General features: G+C 36.7%; 1 protein-coding gene across 1 annotated transcript; it reads left to right on the forward strand.

Annotated features, from left to right (window-relative positions):
- Positions 1-9326: 9326 nt before the first annotated feature.
- Positions 9327-12487, forward strand: LOC107818445 (stromal cell-derived factor 2-like protein). The gene is made up of 6 exons (XM_016644464.2): positions 9327-9750; positions 10022-10162; positions 10277-10411; positions 11742-11791; positions 11901-12030; positions 12139-12487. The coding sequence occupies exons 1-6, from the start codon at positions 9652-9654 to the stop codon at positions 12220-12222; spliced, it is 639 nt and encodes a 212-aa protein (XP_016499950.1). The 5' UTR covers positions 9327-9651; the 3' UTR covers positions 12223-12487.
- Positions 12488-24084: the final 11597 nt, after the last annotated feature.

Below are 24084 nucleotides of genomic sequence, written 5' to 3' on the forward strand. Positions count from 1 at the left end.
CTTGGTTGATATATATATATATATGTGTGTGTGTGTGTGTGTGTGTGTGTGTGTGTGTGTGTGTGTGTGTGTGTGTGTGTGTGTGTGTGTGTGTGTGTGTACTTGGTAATTATAATTAATATTTGTATATATGAATCCCACAAATGAGTTACATATTTTTATTTTAAAATATTAACTAAGTTGTAGAATTCAATTTAGAAGTAAATTTCATAAATGAGTTACATGTTTTTATTTTAAAAGTATGACTAAGTTGATTAATTTTTTGGACCAAATTTATTTGTTAATATTAAATATTAACAGAAATGTTATTAAATATCCGATTTTTTTGTAAACGGAATATTAATATTAAATCCAAAGGAACAGCATATGGCCTTCGCTTTTTGTAAAAGTCATTTACATTATGGCCGTTTTTAGACAAACAGTTTGCACCTCTTTAGTTTTGAAGAGTTGCACCTTTTCAGTTTGAGCTCAACATTGGCTATAAATACCAGCCCATTCTCTCAGATTTTTAATATGAACTTCTAAGTTCTCCTCTTTTCTTCTACATTGTTTTAACTACAAAGAAAGCAACAATAAGTGTGATTTGCTAGCGATCTTTGTGTTTGCTGAAACACTGGGGTTTGAAGTACTGCTACACCAGTGTGTAATTCATTCTATCTTGGGAGGAAATAATCCACAACTTTGGGTACTAGGAGGGGATTAAATTCCTTAAGAAAATACTGTGAATTTAGTGGGCTCGGATTAAATCCTCTTTCTTTTACTTTTATGTTTATATGTTATTTTATCTTCTCCATAATTATTTTACAAATACAATTTACTATCAAGCTTAAGGAATTTAATATTTTCTGTATTTGTGTTATACTCACTGTTCTGGAGACTAAAACCTTTGTGGTTTTCTACCCCATTGGAGATTAAAATCTACGTAATTTTAATGTTGTGTCATTCTTTTACAGAAATGACGAATGACAACGGGAACCAGACTGTTCCTATGGTGACTGCCAATGCATCGACAAGCCAAACAACACCGGCAGAAAAATTCGAAAAATTTTCCGGGATTGATTTCAAGTGGTGGCAGCAGAAGATGTTCTTCTACTTGACGACTTTAAGTCTGCAGAAGTTCATTAAGGAAGATGTTCCTGTTCTGGCTAATGAAACTCCAGAAAATGAATGCTTTCTCGTGACTGAGGCGTGGAAGCATTCTAATTTTCTACGCAAGAATTACATTCTTAACAGACTGGAGGACGATCTGTATAACATCTATAGTAATGTGAAGACGTCAAATCAACTGTGGATAGCGCTTGAAAGGAAATGCAAAACGGAAGATATCGGGTTAAAGAAATTCATTGCCTCTAAATTTTTGGACTACAAAATGGTAGATAGCAAGTATGTTATTACCTAAGTCCAGGAATTGCAAGTGATTATTCACGATATCCTTGCTGAAGGTCTTATCATTAATGAAGCATTCCAAGTTGCAGCGATAATTGAGAAGTTGCCTCCTTTGTGGAAGGACTTCAAAAACTACTTGAAATACAAACGCAAGGAGATGTCCCTTGAAGATCTCATTGTTTGGTTGAGAATCAAAGACGACAACGAAGCTGCTGAAAATAAAGGCCGTGGAAACTCAACAATAATGGGAGCAAACATTGTTGAGGAGACTCCTCAAAATAATAGAAAGAGGAAGAAGGCTTCAGGACCAAAAAGCAACCCAAGCAAGAAGCGGTTCAACAAAAATTGCTACAACTGTGGAAAGCCTGGACACAGATCTGCAGATTGTCGTACTCCAAAAAAAGACAAGAAGAAGGGTCAAGCAAACATGGTTGAAAAGCACGAAAATGTTGATGACTTGTGTGCTATGCTTTCTGAATGCAACCTGGTGGGAAATCCTAAGGAGTGGTGGATTGATTATGGAGCCACTCGCCATGTTTGTGCTGTTAGAGAAGCGTTTGCTACATATGCTCCTGTTGGACCCGAAGAGACGCTTTCTATGAGAAATTCTGCAACGGCCAAAATTGAAGGATGTGGGAAGATATTTCTTAAAATGACTTTTGGTAAGGTGGTGACTTTGAACAACGTCCTTCATGTTTCAGGGATTAGAAAGAACTTAGTCTCTGTTGGACTTCTTGTTAAGAACGGGTTTAAGTATGTTTTTGTATCCGATAAAGTTATAATAAGTAAGAATTAGATGTTTGTAGGAAAAAGTTACCTCACTGAGGGCCTTTTCAAGCTGAATGTAATGGTTGTTGAGAATAATAATAATATTTCAGCTTCTTCTCACTTAATTGAGTCAAATGAATTATGGAATATACGTTTGGGTCATGTCAATTATAAAACCTTGCGAAAAATAATTAATTTGGAAGGATTGCCTATGTTTGAATGCGACAAATCAAAATGTCAAATATGTGTGGAATCTAAGTATATTAAACATTCTCATAAGTCAGTTGAAAGGAATTCAAATCCTTTAGACTTAATTCACATAGATATTTGCGACATGAAGTCAATATCATCTCGCGGTGGAAAGAAGTGTTTCATAACTTTTATTGATGACAGTACTCGATATTGTTATATTTACTTACTTAATAGTAAAGATGAAGAAATAGACTCATTCAGGCAATAAAAAATTAAAGTTGAAACGCAACTTAATAAGAAAATCAAAATGATAAGAAGTGATAGGGGTGATGAATATGAATCTCCTTTTGAAGAAATATGTTTAGAATATGGAATTATTCATCAAACAACGGCTCCTTACATGCCCCAATCCAATGGAATTGCGGAAAAAAAGAATCGTTCATTAAAGAAGATGATGAACGCATTGTTGATAAGTTCTGGTTTGCCACAGAACTTGTGAGGGAAAGTCGTTCTTACGGCTAATCGGATACTAAATCGAGTACCCCATAGCAAAACACAATTCATTCCATATGAAAAATGGAAAAGAAGGAAGCCCAACTTGAATTATTTTAAAGTGTGGGGATGTTTGGCAAAAGTGCAAGTCTTAAACACAAAAGAGTAAAAATATGACCGAAAATCGTTGATTGTGTTTTCATAGGATATACGATCAATAGTAAAGCATATCGATTTCTGATTCATAAATCAAAAAATCCCGACATTCATAATAATATGGTTATATAATCAGATAATGTTGAGTTCTTTGAAAATATATATCCGAATAAAAAGGAATGTGAGTCGATTAGTGAAGGATCTAAACGACCTCGGGAAGAAACAAAAGAAAGTATATTTAATCAGGAGGATCCAAGACGTAGTAAACATCAAAGAACGTCTACTTCATTTGGACCAGATTTTGTGACTTTCTTATTGAAAAATGAGCCTCGAATATTTAAAGAAGCTATGTCTTCTTCGAAATCATTATTTTGAAAAGAGGATGTCAATAGTGAAATAGAATCCATATTAAACAACCATACATGGTAATTGGTTGATCTTCCTCCTGGAAATAAACCTTTAGGTTCTAAATGGATTCTTAAGAGGAAAATGAAAGATGATGGCACTATTGAAAATATAAGACAAGACTTGTAGTCAAAGGATATAGACAACGAGAAGGTCTTGATTATTTTGATACATACTCTCCAGTTACAATAATTACGTTCATACGAATGTTAGTTGTATTAGTTGTAGTTTACGGTCTTGAAATTCATCAAACGGACGTTAAGACGGCCTTCTTAAATGGAGATTTGGAGGAAGAAATCTATATGGAACAACTTGAAGGGTTTGTGATTCCAGGTAAAGAAAATAAGGTATGTAGACTTGTTAAGTTCCTTTACGGACTAAAACAAGCACCCAAACAATGACATGCGAAATTTGATCAAATAATGTTGTCAAATGGCTTTAAGATAAATGAATGTGATAAATGTATGTACATTAAAAATGTTCCAAATCACATAGTCATTGTTTGCTTATATGTGGATGATATGCTGATAATGAGTAATGACATTGCTAACATAAATGCGACTAAGCGTATGCTAACTAGCAAGTTTGATATGAAGGATTTGGGAGTTATTGATTTAATTCTGGGAATTAAGATCCATAAGACTCCTCAAGGTCTGGCATTGTCACAATCTCATTATATTAAGACAGTACTTGAAAAATTCAAGCACTTAGGGTTTAAAGTTGCAAAAACTCCAATTGACGTGAATCTTGCATTAGCAAAGAACAAAGGCCAAAGCATATCATAATTGGATTATGCTCGTGTATTGGGATGCTTAATGTATGTCATGAATTGTACGCGACCAGGTATAGCTTGTGTTATAAGTAAATTGAGTCGATACACGAGCAATCCAGGTCAATCTCAATGGATGGCAATGAAACGAGTTTTGGGATATTTAGAAGATACCTAGGACTTTACTTTGCACTACAGTAAATATCCTGCGGTGATTGAGGGATACTGTAATGCAAATTGGATCACCGGTTCAACTGATTCTAAGTCCACAAGTGGATATATATTCACTATTGGTGAATGAGCGGTATCTTGGAAGTCGTCCAAGCAAACTTGTATTGCCCGCTCTACAATGGAGGCTGAGTTCATAGCCATAGTTAAAGTCGGTGAAGAAGTTGAATGGCTCCGGAATTTCTTAGAAGACATTCCATTTTGTCCCAAACCCTTGGCACCAATATGCATATATTGCGATAGTCAAGCGGCAATTGAAAGGGCTGGGAGCATGATATATAACGGTAAATCTCATCATATACGACGAAGACATAAAATCGTTAGGAAATTACTCCCTAGAGGAATTATCACGATTGACTATGTAAAGTCAAGCGATAATGTGTCGGATCCACTTACAAAAGGCCTAACTAGAGAGGAAGTTGAGAAATCATCGAAGAGAATGGGACTATGGCCAAGAACAAGCCATTGTGGCGGTAACTATACCTAGAAGACTGGAGATCCCAAGATCCAGATTCAAGGAGAACAAACAAAGTCATTAATGAAGGTTCAATATTGTCAACTAAAATTTTGGTCCATTATCGTGATGAGACAATGTTTAGTACCAAGGATAATGCATTAAGTTTTTTTTAATGATTTCTAAATTTGATACGGGGTATATCAAATAGTGTATCTACGGGATGACATGTTTAGGAATCACCTATGTAAGTTTGAAGTGTTAGTCGTTTCAAGAAAAATTTTGTAAGGCCATTTCTCTACGCACTTATGAAACCAGGCAGTGTTCATGGCTGAAACGAACACAACAATGAGAGCTAAAGACGGTTAAGGGTTGGTTCTATGACTTATAGTTGTCTAGGTATACACCAAAGTTCGACGGTTCAAAGATATCAAATCTACCGATTGACCGAGTATATCCGACATAAGTTCACTACGGAAAGTTCAAAGGAAAACCTACTTATCCAGATGCAATTAATCCTTGCTTGCGAATCACACAGTTTTTTATGCATATTTCCGTGATATAGCCATTCCCCATTTATGTGGAGAATTGTTGGGTTTTTAAGCTTAAATGTATATTAAAAGAGGGTGAATGAAAAATGGAGGGAAATTAAAAATATTTGAGTTTCTCTCCTTATCAAAGGGACATTGTCCCATATTGGAAGAGAAAAAGATTTTTGATGGGTATATATACAATTGCTCTTCTTCTAGCTCTTAAAGAGTTAAGAAGAAGGCAAGCCTCGCGCCGTCGTCATCGTCGCTTGCTCGGCTCGGCTTCGGCTTCAGATTCAGATTTGGATTTGGATTTTGTCAAATGATCGATTGATTGATTATTTTTTGGATGAAATTTATTTGTTAATAGTAAATATTAACAGAAATATTTTTTGTAAACAGAATATTAATATTAAATCCAACGGAACAGTATATGTCTTCGCTTTTTGTAAAAGCTATTTATGTTATGGCCGTTTTTAGACAAACAGTTTGCACCTCTTCAGTTTTGAAGAGTTGTACCTCTTCAGTTTTGAAGAGTTGCACCTCTTCAGTTTGAGCTCAACATTGCTATAAATACTAGTCCGATCAATGCAAGAAAGTTTGCCAAATATTTATTTTTCGCCCAATATGTACGTCATGCCATCACACTAAGCATAATCAGATATCAAGGTGGACCAAAGCCCCATATCAAGTAGGGTCAAAACCCAATAGTTAAGAAAATCAAGAACCATATTAAAAATGGCTTCCTAATTCGTACTTAACACGGACAAGTATCATAATTTAAGACGAACTATAAATCCGAAGTCAAGATGGCAAAATATCCAAATCAAGAGGCATGCCAAGATGAGTGACAAAGTCACTTCCACAAGAAGGACAAAGTCCCAACAAGAATGCAAAATGATCAAGCAAATCTGTACGAGTGGGCGATTTAGCGAATATCTTACAATACTTGATATAACACGAATACAACGATATAAATTGAAGACAAGAAAAAGAAAATATCAAGTTATTTCAAAATATTCCAGCAAGTAAAAAGAGTGCAAAGTTTATACACAAACCTTGATGTTTTGCCACAAAAATAGTTCAACCACAACTTGAGGATGTTCGAATCGTTTATGCCATACACAAACCAAATCCGTCCACTTTCTCAAACACTTCCCCTTAGATTTTACAAGGGTATATATACATTAAATACATAATCAAATATCTATATAAGTTTAGTGATTTAACATGTCAAACTAAATATGACATTGGTGCAAATTACCCAAAAACATTTAAACAGAAATTCTGGACAGTATCACTGTCTTGCGTTGTGACTCGATTTTGAAGATGAAAATGGAAAAACTAGACTCTGTGGTCTTCATCGCAGTTATAGATATATGTCTTACAATTTCAGAACATCTTAAATCACCCCATATCAGTTTTGTACAAAATATTATGCTAAAATTACTAACAGTAGTACAGGGAGGGTTTGTAAAATAGAAAATCTGGGCAGCACCTGCCCTGTACTTCATCACCCATTTTCGGGTAAATAAAAGACAACCCAAGTTTTGGTAACTGAATAAGAGTTATAGATCTATGAAATAGGTTTCCAGAAAAGTTTGGATCACTTAAAACAGATCCCTATACAAGAAGATAAGAAGAAAACACTAATAGTTGTCTAGTGTAAAAACAGACTTAGTAACTTACCACAAAAGAGAGGAGCAACTTGAGCTTCACCAATAACTAGTTTGGATGGTTGATTTAGTGAAACTTTCTGATGGTTATCATGATGTATTTCAGGTGATACGAAGGAGAGAGAAAGAGAGTAAGGATTTTCTTTGACATGAAAGAATGAAATATGAGAGGAGGTTATAGAAAAGTAAGTCAAATAAGTAATATTTATGAATTGGATAAGTATGAAATAAAATTGGGTGCCCAAACTACTAAATATCTTCAGATAAATACAAAATGGTGGTAGTCCTAAACCTTAAATATCTAATGTATTTAATAACAATTCATCAAAATGATATTAAGTGTTACACATAGCAACATCATGAAACTTCTTTTGTTAATATTAACACAACCTAAAGTAAGAAATTTTCATATTATTGTCAATTTCATATTTAGGAAGTGCGAAGTAAAATCTATCCTCATTATAAAGATGCTCAATCGAGAACGCAAATATTAGTAAAAATTTTGGGGTGTTACATTTATAAATCAGTCTCTTAGTTTGAGATATTTGGATTACTTCCCTTGTTCTTTTTTATACTTTTCCAATAAATAAAATTAGCTTTTAAATATAAAAAATGGTGTATATCCATTTTCAGCAAGACACTTTATTCATTCCCAAAAGTGTGTCTCTTAAACATCCGAGTCTAACAAACTTCATGAGTGAGTTACAATCGCGGATGGCGTGTCAAACTGATAAATCATTAAATGACGCGTAGATTTAAAAAAAATATATATTCCAGTCACTTTCTTATTAAAAACGATAATTTTTTAATTAAAACTACCCATACCCCTCTTTCTTCCTGCCGCCCAAAAAACGATGTCTTTCATAAACTCTTTGTTCTTGTAATGTTCATTGCATACTTCAATGTCTTCTTTATCACAGTGGATAATCTGGATACGAACAAAACTCCATCATGAATTCCCTAGGTTAGCAAAGAAGTTCGTATATTTAAAAAATTGAATAAAAAGAAACCAAGACATGAAATTCCAAATGGTTGGTATGTGGAACAAGAAAATGATAGGTTTGAGGAAGAAAATGTGTAAATATGAAAAATTGACAATTTTATAGCATTAGAAATATATACTAGTTGGTAAGGGGGTAGAGAATCTTTGTTGAATAGATTTTAACAAAATTTAAGTTCCCAAGAGAGGTAGTGTTAAATATATTGGATTTATAATACAAGGTAACAGGAAAATTGACGAAGATGTCACGCATCATATCAGAGCAGGATGGATGAATAAGACTATAAGAGGCTCGCTTCCGGGGTCTTGTGTGATAAGAATGTGCCGCTGAGACTTAAAGGTAAGTTCTACAAGGTTGTAGTTAGACCGACTATGTTGTATGGAGCAGAGTGTTGGCCGATCAACAAGTTTCATACCCAAAAGCTAAAAGCAGCTGATATGAGGATGCTGAGGTGGATGTGTGGGTATACCCGGTTGGATAAGATTAAGAATGAAGTTATTCGGAAAAAGGTGGGAGTGGCCCCTGTGGAGGATAAAATGCGGGAGGCAAGGTTGAGATGGTTCGGGCATGTTAAGAGGAGAAGTATAGAAGCCCCAGTTAGAAGGTGCGAGAGGTTAGCCTTGGTGGACAGTAGGAGGGGTAGAGTTAGGCCTAAGAAGTCTTGGGGAGAGGTTATTAGGCGGGACATGGCGCAACTGGAGCTGACTGAGGACATGGCCCTAGACATGAGGGTGTGGAGGTCAAAAATTAGGGTAGAATGTTCGTAGGTAGTCGAGCATTTCTCTTTGTCTTACTCGGTTCGCTAGTATTAGTGTTAGTATGATTCTTTTTATTCATAGATGGCTATTACTACCTGGAGTTTGACTGTATTTTGGATTCGATCTTATTTCATATTACTGTTATTACTACTTGTTGCAATTAACAACCGCTCTGCCCTTCCAGGAATAGGGGTAAGACTGCGTAAATCTTACCCTCTTTAGAGCACTCTCGTGGGAAAACAGTAATTTTTTTTTTTTTGTTGTTGTTGAGAGAATTAGCCCTTCTACACTAATGAAAATTTCCCTATTTTTCTCTAATTGTTTCCTAGACCTACCTTAAGCCTATACAACGGTCCGTGTCGACGGGTTCAGTTAGTCTTCACGGACACGTAGAGAACAAACTGCTCTTCCAACCAAAACCGGCCAAGTCATCATAATTCCACGTGGAGAAAATCGATTTGCTCGGGCTGCTGACATCCCAACACTAAAAAAGACTCCTGCATCGACCCAAGCGCACAAGGATCATCAACATCATCGGAGATTAGGAGGAAAATACAAATCCGCTTGAAATTTCATTTCAACTCATAAACGGAACATCGTCGGAGCTCCACCGGGCATCCGCAAAGAGCTTCATCGTGGCTCCCTCAGGCCAACAACAACAACACCAGCATCAAACTCTTACTCGAAGGAAATCAGCACCGCCGTCGACTTTGAGTCAAGCTGTAGCATCGGGCCCGAAAAGAATACTGCTCAAAGAATCCTTAGGTCAAACATCCGAATCAGATCTCGATCTTCCTTTTTGGCAAAGAACCTGGTTCATAGTATTGCTACTTCTAATGGCAATTTCCTTCTTTGCCCTCGCTATCTTCCTTTTTCTCACCCTCGACTCTGATTACACGGCCTCGCCGGTTTCCGCTGCCTCTGAAGGCGTACAGGTAATCAAATATTTTTCACAATGCTATTATCCTTCATACGAAGCGCAATATGTATTTAAATTTGTTCTGACTGATATAATTTAAATTAGGTCATCAAAAAGACATTGCTCTAATTTAGGTTTTAATTTTATAGCTTGTTGTTTGCGGTTTCGTCATTTGTCTTAGTTGTTAGAATATTAGGCGTACCTGGATCTAAGTTTAAGATTACCTAATGATAATGTGCAGTATTTATGTTTTGATTCTAAAAACGATGTTGATTATGTTTTCGTAGATTACATATGGATCCACGATTAAGTTGATGCACGAGAAGACGAAATTTCGGTTGCATTCACACGATGTGCCATATGGTTCGGGCAGTGGGCAGCAGTCGGTCACTGGATTTCCTGGTGTAGATGATGCTAACAGCTACTGGGTATGTTAGATGATTGTCTTGACTCTTTGAAGTGTTATCTTCTTGCATTTTACTTCAACACGTGTTAACTTCATTAGATTTGGTTGTTCTAATTGATCTGTGATCTCTCACCAGATTGTTAGGAGTACTGACTCATCGAAGCAAGGTGATCCTATTAAGAGTGGAAGCATCATCAGGCTGCAGCATATGAAGACCAGGAGATGGCTGCACAGCCATTTGCATGCATCTCCCATTTCAGGGAATATGGAGGTTCGTAGGCTGGTTTATTTCTTTTTATCAGTTACATGATACTTCGTCCATCTGGAATGTAGATAGCACGTTTTGAGTTTTAGTTAATCCATGAACCTTCTAAATTTTGGAGTTATATTTTGGGTATAAGAAGCAACCATGGACAATTTTAGTATGGTTTTCATGTTCATCTAGCACTTGGTGCTCAAATTATTTTTAATGAAGAGGAAATATCAGAAAGTTGTTATCCTTTTACATATGAGCATAACATATCTGGTGTTTAATCATGCTCAGAAATTTCTACCTGCATTTGTCCTTAGTTTTAGTGTTTTAGATTCATCAACAGATAGAATATGCCATTTCACCATTATGGAAAAAAGTAAAGTAGGATAGAAGGTGCTTCAATAACCAAAATGGAGAATGCCCTGGACTAATGGAACTATTAAAGTAACAAAAAGGCATCAGCAGATGAATTCTCATTTTGATGCAGCGTAATTATGATTATGCCGTCATGATTATTTGAACATCTAGTTTTTGAAAGAAAAGTTTCTCTATATTGTTGCATGTTGCCATTTATCAGAAACTCCCATCACGAATTGAAAGTCAAACCTTTTCTTTGGTTTACGCTGCGATAATGCCCATATATTGTTTATTTGCTGCATGGGTTCTGTGTTGTGAGTTATGACGCTAGGTATATCGTACTCTATTGAACAACCAAAGGTGACAATTATTTCCCCTATGTTGGTCCCTAGCACATATTGGAAAATATGCATTTTTGTTCCTCCTTAGTAACATCACCAAATGAATGTATTACATTTTCTGTTTGATGAATGACCAAGTTGATAGATTACACTCAGATGGTGTTAACACTAATATTAGGCTTGCCATTATGCAAATGTGTTCATAAGTCTGTCTGTGTATGGTTAGAACTCCTAACTTACCAAAATTACATACGAATTTTATCCTTGGAAAGTAAATTGGAAGCTTAGTTGCTTATCAACAACAACAACAACAACAACGAACCCAGTAACGAACCCAAGGTGCTGATGATAGCTGCAAGCAAAGGACAGTATGGTTATGTGCTCTTATTTTTTTTAATTTTTTTTTGGGGGTGGGGGGTGGAGTGGGATTGGCAGTGCCTACTATAATTTAAGATGCCCCTTTGATGCTCCCTATTTAGTCACATAAGCTGTAGTTTTCTGATGTCTCAGCTACATCCTTTTTGTTGTATTTTTTGATATCAACAACTGCTATCAATAACTGTTACCATCTCAGCAAAAATAAATAAATGCTATTGAATGTTAGTTTCTCTGATGTTTTCCAGCTGAAAGTAATTGGTGGAATTTTGCAGGTGAGCTGTTTCGGTGATGACAATGAATCTGATACTGGGGATTATTGGAAGTAAGTCTGGTTCATCCTTTTAAATTCAGTCTGACATTTGTTGCCTCCATCTTTTACTGACCACCACCGCCTCTTTGTTTGATCTGTTTCTTCTTTCTCCCCTTGCTAGACTTGAAATTGAGGGCAGTGGTAAAACTTGGAGGCAAGACCAAAGAATCAGGCTTCAACACGTGGACACTGCTGGTTATCTTCACAGTCATGACAAGAAATACACCCGAATTGCTGGGGGTCAGCAAGAGGTGAGCTCAACATTGTACTTGCATCCTGAGAGTTCTGTATTTCATAGTTAACCTGTCTAGTATTTTTCTTCTGCCGCATTGATAACCTTAAAATCTCCATATATGCAGGTTTGCGGTGTGAAGGAAAAACGTCCAGATAATGTTTGGTTGGCAGCAGAGGGTGTCTACTTCCCAGTTAATGAAAGCAAGTAAAGATTGTTGATGGCGTCAGTCCTCTGGATCGCATAACAATTTTCTTCTGCTTTTCGTCTCATATGGGAGATGGCTCTGAGTACTGCATCTTTGTTCATTGTCATCCTCACTTAATAGAAGCATTTTCTAACAGCATGTTAGCTGAATTTTATCGGTAGAGGCAGTCTAATTACAAGTGTACTCAATCTTTTACTATAGTACTTTGTGCTGTTCTTGTTAGCAAAGTTGCAGTTGCAAATAGTAACAATTGAGTGATAATTCCTCCCTTCTCGATCTTGGATCAATAATTAGAAAGAGTTAAACGTAAAACCTCTATATCCTTTTACCTCTTGGGCGCTTCGGAATTATTAATTTTTTGGTCATGATTCTAGCTTTTCAAGTAGTTAGGAAGGCTAGTTATATAAATTATGGAAAATGTCCAAATATGCTCTTGTACTATGCGAAATTGAGCACATTTGTCCTTTGTTAATACTTTAACTCAAGAATGCCCTTACCGTCACATAGTTGGTCCATATATGCCTTTAGAGTCACACAGTTGGCCCATATATGCCATTTTCAAAATGGAATCCACCCAAATTAAGTAACTCTTTCGTTAATTATATTAAAGTGTATTACAAATACTATTTCCTTTTTATTAGTACTTTTTTTCTTTACCTTTCTCTTTTCTTTCTTCTTTTTTCTTTTCTTTTCTTTTTTTTTTCCCTTTTTCTTTCTCCCTTATTCGATTTCCTCCATTGCTGATCTCTTCTCCATTTTCGTGCCAATTTCACTTGACAAAACTCATGAATTCCAATTACTAAAAAAATTCTCCCATAAGGTAATCAAGTTCCAATTTCACTGGTCCTCTAAATAAACGAAATTAAATTGTTCCAAAAATTATGGTTTAAACTTTAAAATAATAAAAACATCTCAATCTTTAAAAATACTCAAAAGACCAAAGCATTTAAAATGTTTCCAGAAAGATAATATAATGATTAAAAGCCCAGAGTTCAAGTTCTAGTGTTATAAATTTGAGTTGTTAGTTTTTTTTCATCTTTTTTCGGCTGGACATTTTCTATTTTTTTTATTAACTATGTAAATTAGGGATGTACATGGAATGAGTTGGTTCGGTTTTTATCAAAACCAAAACAAACCAAACCAATTATATCGGTTTGGATTGTTCGGTTTTGTTGGATTTTTCGAGTTTTTTGTTACATAAATATTATTTCAATCTTACTTTGTTAAATTTATTTAGAACTAAATATATGTTCAGTAAAAATTACAAAATTGACAAACATATGATCTATTAAAAATATTCTTATGGAGAATTTTTTTAGTAATTGAAATTCATGAGTTTTGTCAAGTGAAATTGGTGACGAAAATGGAGAAGACATCATCAATGGAGGAAATCGGATAAGGGAGAAAGAAAAAGGAAAAAAAAAGAGAAGAAAAGAAAAAAGAAGAAAGAAAAGAGAAAGGTAAAGAAAAAAAGTGCTAATAAAAAGGAAATAGTGTTTGGAATACACTTTAATACAATTAACGAAAGAGCTAATTAGTTTGGGTGGATTCCGTTTCGAAAAGAGCATATATGGGTCAACTGTATGACTTTAAGGGCATATATGGACCAACTATGTGACGGTAAAGGCATTCTTGAGTTAAAGTATTAACGAAGGGCAAATATGCTCAATTTTATATAGTACAAGGGCATATTTGGACCTTTTCCGTATAAATTAACTAGTTAAGAATGAGGACGCCTATTTTTACCTAAAAAGAAGAAGCAAGCACGTCATGGAAGATAAAGATAATTACTTGGATGTCCAAAAGGACCAAGCTCCTAATAGATACTATTAATACATTTTAAGAATATTGTGTTATTATGATGGTTGGAATTTTGTTGGTCTAGGAAACAAATAAGAGCAAAAATCATTTATAGCCACTATGTGAAAACTAATGACAACTGGTAGCCATAAAATAAGGCATACAATTCATAGCCCAAAACCAATTATAAGGGTTAGCAAGTAAAACCCAAAAAGCCAGCGGAGACTCTGGCTCCTCAATGCACATTCTTTTACACTCAATATTAGTAGTCAAAATATTTCAAATTCCGCCAAATCACCCCTAAAATCCTTCAAACCTAGTGAAATCCCCATCAAAATCCACCCTTTCAACCCAAAAATTCCAGTAAACCCATCCATCTTCTCCATAACCACCAAAATTCTCCTTTCTTTTTTCTTTTTTTTTTTTAAAGAATATTTTACAAAAATAATAATTTTTTAGTGATTCAATCTAGAAAAAATAATATTGCATAAGCAAAAATATCCATGATATAAGAAGAGGAAGAAGGCGATGTATAGGTTTTACACGTACTATACACATTATACACTAGTATAAAGTGTATATACACTTTTTATACATCGTCGAACAATATATATACTATTATACACTTTCTATACAAAATATATATAAAATTATATGAACATTGAATTTGTATAAAAAGTATATATGCATTATATCAGTGTAGATACATTATATCATTGTAGATACACCTTTCATATAAATGTGCATACATAATATATACATATTATATACAATATTTTCAACACTCACCATAGTCACCGTAATCTTTCACGTCCAATTTTGTATAATACACATGTACAATAAATGTATAAAAAATGTATCATTAGTGTATACTGTATACACATCGATTATACACTATATTATACAATTATTATACACTAATTACACAATATATAAATAAAGGAGCACTGACGATAATGGAGGACACCGACTTGTCCGGAAAAAGCTTTTCTTCGGCAGCGACTATTTTATTTTCTCCATTTCTCATCTTCTTGCAAAAGTCATCCGAAAAAATATCATGCAATACTATATCTGAAAGTGGACAGAAAGCGAAGAAAGCGGTAATCACTGCCAGACATTTGCCAGAAATTACTCAAAGAAGATAAATATTTCTGTATCTAAGTAAAAGAGGAGGAAATCGCAAAGAAAAGAGATAAAATAAAATAAAAATGTGTGTTGGTGTCGCTATAGGAAAAAAAAAAGGGGAGTGAAGAAGGGAAAAGATAAGAAGAAAGGAAAAGATGGAAGATTGAAGATTGGAGAAGATGAGAAGAGAGAGAGAGAGAGAGAGATGAGAAGTCGGCGATTGAAAGAGAGTAGAAGTGTATTAGGAATAATGGCTAACTTGTCAATAAATTGGGCCTAAAAGCTATTTTGGGTAAATGTGAAAAAATATGGGCTAATAAATTTTGAAGGACTATAGATGTTAGTTTTCTCTATAACGAGCTTGTCAATAAATTGGACCTAAAGGCTATTTCGGGTCCATGGGGGAAAACATAGGCTAATAAAATTGGGATATTGGCACGGGAGGACATTGTATAATAGGAATTAACAAATTTTTAGCCTTAAATTGCTTTTGGTAAAGGTAGCCCAAAAAAGTAGAAATGGCGTGGGATAGCCACTTTTTAACATGGTATTTAGTTTTTATTCAATATTTTTATTGCTGAGCAAAAATAGCCACTACTCTAATAAAACTAATATGAAAATACGTTTTTACCCTTTCTTCATGAGTGTTGTGTAAATATTAAGGATATGGTGTCTTAACATTTACACTGCACACATGAAGTTAAGGACGCCATGTCCTTAACATTTACACTACACATATGAAGTTAAGGACATGATGTCCTAAAGTTTAACAACGGAAGATGCAAATACAGAACACTTTGTCCTTATTATTTACACAACATTCATGAAGTTAAGGATACCATGTCCTTAATATTTACACAACACTCATAACGTTAAGGACACTATGTCCTTCACATTTACACTGCAAACATGAAGTTAAGAACACCGTGTTCTTAACATTTATATTGCACATATGAAGTTAAGGACATGAGGTCCTAAAGTTTAACAACAGAAGGTGCAAATACAAGTTAAGGATATTATGTTCTTAACATTTACACTGCACACATGAAGTTAAGGACGCCATTGTCACGACCCCAAATTCCCTCCGTAGGAGGTCGTGATGGTACCTAGTCTCTAAGACTAGGTAAGCTTATCAATGCGGAATAATCATAAATATCTAAAAATAAATAAACTATAATTCAAATGATTACAACTCCCAAAACCCGGTAGAAATGAATCACAAGCTTCTAAGAATTTATTCTCAATGTCTCTATATATCAAGGTCTAAATAAAATATAAGGAAGCAACATAAAATGATAGAAGGGGACTCCGGAGTCTGCGGACAGTGGCAAATATACCTCGAAATCTCCGTGCGCAGGTAACTCACTGACGTCTAGGCTGGTAAAATATACCTGGATCTGCACAAAATGATGTGCAGAAGTATAGTATGAGTACACCACAGCGGTACCCAGTAAGTACCAAGCCTAACCTCGGTAGAGTAGTGACGAGGTCAGGTGAGGCCCTACTGGAATATAATAATGGCATGGCAAAATGTTTATCAATATAGTAAAATAAAATGACATTGGAAATAAATCAAAAAGTATGTCACATTTAATGACACTAAATAATTGCAAATAATATCTCGTGGAATCAAAACAGAATTTCCTTCAACTTTATAAAAATTACAATAATTAATCGAAAGTAACTATGGCCATAAATCAATATCAACAAGGGCACTACCGAGGTACCACCTCGTAGTCCCAAATTATAAATAATTTCATAATATCTCATTTCCTTATACCACCGCGGGAGCCTTCACAATTTATTTAAAGAAAGTATTTTTTTTTTCCGAAATAACATCCCGCGATTTAGCCACCCTTATCACACCGCATGACTTCTAGTAGTCACCCCTACTAGCCACGCGTATCAAGTCACCCTTATCTCACCGCATGCGTTTTAACATCCAGACCTTATACCACCGTATGCGTATCAATATCACAATATATCATAATTTGCACCACAAGTGCCCAATATTTCAATTTTCCACAAAAAAAATCAACAACAATATTTTTCAATAATAAAGAGCTCACGGCTCATGCCAGAATAATCCAAAAAAAATCTTACGAAAATATTCAAGAAGAAATAATTCAGGAAAATAATATTTCAAATTTTTAATACGATGCTTCAATATCAAATTTAAAAATGTCAAATACTTCACATTAATAATATTTAATTTAAAGAAAATCAACCTTCAACAATGCACAGTATAAAAGAAACCAAGTTTCAATTAAACAGGTAAAACAATTAGCAGAAAAATGCAAACAAATTTAAAAAATATATATATCACAGATCAATGATGAAGAATATAACAAGATAAAATAATTTAATAAATGCGCAACAATTATCTACACAATTTAAAAATATAATCTTTCACATTTAGCCCGTGTACACACTCGTCACCTCGTGTACACGACTTTCAACACATTTCAATAATCACATTAATATCAATTCTAGGGGAAATTTCCCCCACACAAGGTTAGACAAGTCACTTATCTCGACTTGCTCCAATTTAATCAAGTGTTATATTTTTTTCTCGATTTTCCGACTCCGATCGACTCGTATCTAGTCATAATTAATTCGATACAGTCAACAAAAATTATAGTAATCAATTTCATAAGAAAATATTATATTTTTCAATAAAATCCGAAATTAACTCAAAATTTGCCCGTGGATATATGAACGCCCATTCAACCACGAAATCCAGCGAAAGTTACGAAATATGAACGCCCATTCAACCACGAGTCTAACCATACCAAAATGAATAAATTCCGATAACGATTCAACCCTTAAATCCTCAAATCTATCCAAGAGGGTTTTCAAAATTTTTCTAACTTAAATCACCAATTAAATGTTAAAAAACAGTGATGAATTCGAGTAATCTAACCAAGATTGAGTTAAGAATACTTACCCCAATGTTTTTCCTGGAAGATATAACAAAAATCGCCTCTGCTCAAGCTCCAAGTTGTTAAATATGGCGAATGGGACGAAGCCCCCCTGATTTTATATCTTACAGATCTGTCCAGGGTGACCTCGATCATGGGAGTCCGATCATGGGGAGTCAGATTAAGGGGAGTCCGATCATGGTCCTCGATCATGGACCTCGGTCATGGCCTTCGATCATAGCTTCGATCTTGGCCCTCGACCCTGGGGCTCGATCACAACCATCAATCCTGACTATCGATCATGGATTCGATCTTTATGGCCTTCGATCACTGGCCTTGGTCATAGCTCTCGACCCTGGGCCTTCGATCAGTAGCCTTCGATCATGGCTCTCGAGCCTTCCATAGATCATGGATCTCGAGCCTGCCTTCGATCCTCAGGAAGTTCGATTTTGACAACATTTCCAACAGAAAATTGCAGCAGCTTTTGCAGCAGCTGTTTAAGTCCCGTTTTTGGTCCGTTAACCATCCGAAACTCACATGAGGCCCTCGGGACCCCAAACCAATACACCAACAAGTCCTAAAATATCATACGAACTTATTTAAAATCCCAAATCACATCAAACAACGCTAAAATCACGAATCACACATAGATTCAAGCCTAATGAAATTTGAAACTTTCAATTTTTACAAAGAACACCGGAACCTACCAAATCACGTCCGTTTGACCTCAAATTTTGCTCGCAAGTCATAAATGACATGACAGAGCTATGAAAATTTTCAGAATCGGATTTCGACCCCGATATCAAAAAGTCAACTCCTCGGTCAAACTTCCCAAAAATTTACTTTCGGCATTTCAAGCCTAATTCCACTACGGACTTTCAAATAAAATCCGATCACGCTCCTAAGTCCAAAATCACCATACGGAGCTTTTAGAATCATCAAAATTCTATTCCGAGGTTATTTGCACATAATTCGACATCTGGTCACTATTTGAACTTAAACTTTAAATGTTTCATCAAAATTCTATATCTCGTGCTAGGGACCTCGGAATTTGATTCCGGGCATACGCCCAAGTCGCCTGAAAACTTTCCGAAAAAGTTTTACGGGCTGCACACGCAAGTCGAGTAATGGTAAATAGTGCTTAGATCACATAATTAATCATTAAATTTAAAGATGACATTTTGGGTCATCACAGCCGTGTTCTTAACATTTACACTGCACATATGAAGTTAAAGACATGATGTCCTAAAGTTTAACTACGGAAGGTGAAAATACAGAACACTTTGTCCTTAATATTTACACAACATTCATGAAGTTAAGGACACCACATCCTTAATATTTACACAGCACCTATGTCTAGCACATGGGTATTTTTGTCCGGGCGGGTAAAAATTTATTAAGCACTGGCTAAAGAGTAAATATATTTTAAACAACGAATAAAGAGTAAAGACATCTCTAATTAGTGGCTAACTGTGCACTTATCCCCCCCAAAAATTGGCATTGTATAGCCAAATCCCAAAAAAGCTCATAATATCCATACCAATTGCACCGTCAAATCAGCATCCACAACCACCGATGCCTTGCCGACGTCGTCCAGTTAATTCGCGCATGTATATGGGTAAAACCGGGATATTGATACACCCTGGTCTCCGACAAAATAATCCAAGCTTGAGACATGATGACAGGAGAGCGAAATCGAGGCAAAAGTCTTATAGAGTCAGAATCCGAGGGCATGACGCCCGCCCTCGAGAATATCGGGGTCATGGTTCGGGATCTGTCTTAGCTTTGAACGATTTCAAAGAACATTGTCAAGCAATCGAGCACGGCTAACGGAAGGCCGTAATATCCATGACCGGCCGGATATCACGATGGGGATCTCAACATATATTGGTGAAGAACCGACTATCAATTAATCAGAAGATTTTTGACCTTTTATAGAGTTGTACCTAAAGTATAATTCCCAACTATATAAAGGGGGTCTGATAATTCATTAAATATATTGTAACATGTATTCCAAAGCAATATATTATTATTTTCTCTATTATTAGCTCTTTTTCTTGTTCGTCAGTGCTGGCTATAGCGAGCCTGTATCGAGGGCGAAAGTTTTGCTAAGGCTGAAACTATCCTCCTTGTGTGGTTTGATTCCATCTTATATTTGTTTGTTCAATTTTACTTAATCCATCGCTTTGTATCAAATTAATCTGCGTATCCTTAAAACCACTTACAAATTTAATTTTTATTCGATTTTGAGGGTAAACAGTTTGGCGCCCACAGTAGGGCTAAGGATAATAGTGGTAATTTGGTATAAATTTTCATAACACACCCTACTTCACACTTGTTCTTTGAAGTGTCTTTGATTTTAGGTTTGCGTTGAGAATGTCGAACTCCCAATCTGCCTCTCTAAACACGGATGCTGAGTCTGGCCACCATGGAGAGAACAACAATATAGCGCCCGGTAACGGGGTGCCCCTCGCCGATTCCAACGGAATCCCGGTCACGGACCCGATTGACGCCAGCTCACATGTGGCCATCAACACGAATTTGCCCTCCTATCCTGAGAACAACGTCCTCGAGGGAGTCCGGTCGGTAGCCCAAAATGCTTGTGACGGTGAGGGAGACGAGACCAACTTACGGGTGATCTTTGAAATGCTGCAAGCTCAGCAGGCAGCGATAGCCCAACTGCAAAACCAAAGGTGCGCTCCTAGTGGAGTCGAGCCCGAATCATCCCGAGAGAACACTCGCAGAAATGAACTAGCCGCAGATAGGCCAAATGAAGCTGAACCCTGGACCAACCCCGGGATAATAAAGATGGTCGAGAAATTGAAAAAACATGTGGAAACAGGAGAAAAGAAAATCGAAGCCAATGACAAAAAGGTGGAAATCTATAATTCTAGGGTCGATCATATCCTAGGAGCACCGCCGATATTAAAGGGCATGGATTCCACAAAGTTCGTTCAAAAATCTTTCCCTCCAAGCGAAGCTCCGAAGCCAATCCCTAAGAAGTTCCGCATGCCTAAAATTCCTAAGTACAACGGAACAAGTGACCCAAATGAACATGTGACCTCATATATGTGTGCCATCAAGAGGAACGGCCTCGAAGATGACGAGATCGAATCTGTCTTGCTGAAAAAGTTTGGGGAGACCTTGTCAAAAGGAGCTATGATATGGTATCACAACTTACCCCCAATTCTATTGACTCATTTGCCATGCTTGCATATGCTTTTGTGAAAGTGCACGCAGGAGCAATCAAGGTCGAGACCAGAAAATCAGACCTTTTTAAGGTAAAGCAAATAGATAACGAGATGCTCAGGGAGTTCGTGTCAAGATTTGAAATAGAACGGATGGACCTGTCACCGGTGGCAGAGGATTGGGTCATTCAGTCCTTCACCCAAGGACTCAATACTCGAAGCTCGTTGGCTTCGCAACAGTTGAAGCAAAATCTGGTAGAATATCCAGCTATGACATGGGCCGATGTGCATAACCGATATCAGTCAAAAATTAGATTCAAACACGATCAGCTTGGGGCCCCTTCCGGGTCTTTTTATACTGTTCGAGCTAGTGATAGACTCAAAAGAGACATTGATCGTGAACCAAGGTCAACTAGGGATCGATATCTTCCGTTTAACGGTGATCGTAGAAGTAACGGGTCTGAACGAAACCATGTGAGAAATGAAAGGAGAAGCGATCGAATTCAAAATAACCGGGGACTCATGAGCAAAAACGGGTTTGATGGGCCTATCAGTCCTAAGGAAGCGCCAAGGTTGTCGGAGTACAACTTTAACGTCGATATGGCTACTATCGTATCCGCCATAGGACGCATCAGAGACACCAAGTGACCTCGACCTCTACAGTATGATCCAGCCCAAAAGGATCCCAACTTAATATGCAAGTATCATGGCACACACAGCCACAAAACAAAGGATTGTCGACAATTAAGGGAGGATATAGCCTGATTATTCAACAACGGACATCTCCGGGAGTTCCTGAGCGATCGAGCCAAAAATCATTTCAGGAATAGATATTCTAATAAATAGACTGAGTAGGAGGAACCTCAGCACGTCATTAACATGATCATCGGTGGGGTCAATATACCAGGGGCCAATGTTGAAACGTACCAAAGTATCCATTACGAGAGAAAAATGAATGCGAGATTATGTACCGGAAGGGACCTTGTCTTTCAACGACGAGGACGCTGAAGGCATCGTGCATCCCCACAACGATGCACTGGTAATATCTGTACTCATGAATAAATATCGAGTTAAGCATGTGTTGATTGATGCAGTTAGCTCGGCCAATATCATTAGATCGAGGGTCGTGGAACAATTGGATTTGCAAGACCAAATTGTGCCTGCAGTCAAGGTTCTAAACAGATTCAACATGGAGAGCGAGACCACTAAAGGGGAGATAACATTACCGGTAAACACTGTCGGGACCATTCAGGAAACAAAGTTCTGCGTGATCGAAGGGGACATGAGGTATAATGCTTTGTTCGGGAGACCGTGGATTAACAATATGAGGGCAGTGCCCTCGACGCTGCACCAGGTATTGAAGTTCTCGATGCCGGGAGGGATATAAACAATTTATGGAGAACAACCGACCGTAAAGAAGTTGTTCGCGATTGATCGGGTCCAAGCCTACACTACTATTAAGTAGCGAGGATGGTCGATGAAGTTTTACCCAACAAGGCCCGGATCGAATCCACATGGAGTTAATTGATTTGGAATTAGGTTTATATCTAAGTCTAGATGTGTGTTTTGTTCCTAGTTACGCTTCCACACGTTTTGGTTTTGATTCTACTTCTAATTCTATTCTATTGTATGCAATGATTAAAGCTAAGTACAATATTTTTTGATGTTGGTTTTCAAGTGTTTAAAAGGACTAGGGTAGTAACTTCCGCCTAGGTGGATATCTAATGGATAGCAAGAATCTAAGGCGAGCTTGATTAATTTGGGGTCGTAATACAGCTATCACACCCAAGTACTCACTCTATACCTCTCGATAGTTTGAGTAATTTTGCCCAATATGGCTTTCTCAAGTCCAAATGGGTATTCATGCAAGTCGCGTGATATTAGCTCAAGTCGGGTATTACTATCTCTAGGTTTAACCCTTTAATTGGGTCTATCAATTTTTTGAGTTCACCCCAATTCCTTGTTAGCCTAGTTTTCCTAGACTTAGTCCCTCTTTCTCAAGAAGAGACTAAGTCATAAAGGCATGAATCAGTATTTGCAACCACTAATTCTACAATTCTAGCAAGAACTAGGCTAAATATCACTAACCCATAAACGTTCAAGCTCTAAAATTCAGTACCCATTAAATACCCACACTAGGGTTGGGTCACAACCCTAGCTATGAGTCTAGCTACTCATAGAAATAGCAGAAATCAAAGATGAAAAGAAGATAAAATTCATAATACTAGATTAAAAGATGAAAATCTAATGTTGTAAAGTGAATATAATATAAAATTGCCCAAAAGGGAAGTTCCATCCGTCTCACATGCTCAGCAAATACACAACCTCCTCTAAAAATGACAAAAAGTTCTATTTATACTAAGCTGAAATTTCTGGACAAAAATATCCATTCGGAGGTTACGCGGTCGCGTAATTCTGACCGCGACCGCACTCTTGCTTTAGCGGCCACGTAATTCTGATCGCGGCTGCACTCTTGCTTTAGCGGCCGCGTAATTCTGATCGTGGTCTGCGTTCTTCACTTCTGGATCTGGGTTGAGCATGGTTTCGCAGACCGTGTAATTTCCATCGCGGTCGCGTAGGAGACTTCCGCGGCCGCATAATCTTGACGCGGACCGCACTTCTTGTTTTTGCTTAAAATGTAAGCTCTCTGAATCTTAGCAACCACGGTCCGCGTAATTCCAATCGCGGCCGCGCAGGTACTTTCGCGGCCACACCTTTATGACGCGGTCCGCATTCATGTTTTGGCCCAAAAATCCATCTCTCTGAATCTTCCTTTCGCGAACCTCAAAATAGTGCTTGCGACCGCATTGTAGCTTTCGCGGCCGTACAAT

Source organism: Nicotiana tabacum, chromosome 4 (assembly GCF_000715075.1).
Source record: "Nicotiana tabacum cultivar K326 chromosome 4, ASM71507v2, whole genome shotgun sequence".
Taxonomy (NCBI): Eukaryota; Viridiplantae; Streptophyta; class Magnoliopsida; order Solanales; family Solanaceae; genus Nicotiana; species Nicotiana tabacum.

Excerpts from the sequence above, each read along its gene's own strand:
- LOC107818445 (XM_016644464.2), top strand. The coding sequence starts at position 9,652 with ATGGCAATTTCCTTCTTTGCCCTCGCTATCTTCCTTTTTCTCACCCTC. Across the intron at positions 9,751-10,021 it reads CTGCCTCTGAAGGCGTACAG|ATTACATATGGATCCACGAT; the intron begins GTAATCAAATAT and ends ATGTTTTCGTAG. Across the intron at positions 10,412-11,741 it reads CCATTTCAGGGAATATGGAG|GTGAGCTGTTTCGGTGATGA; the intron begins GTTCGTAGGCTG and ends GGAATTTTGCAG.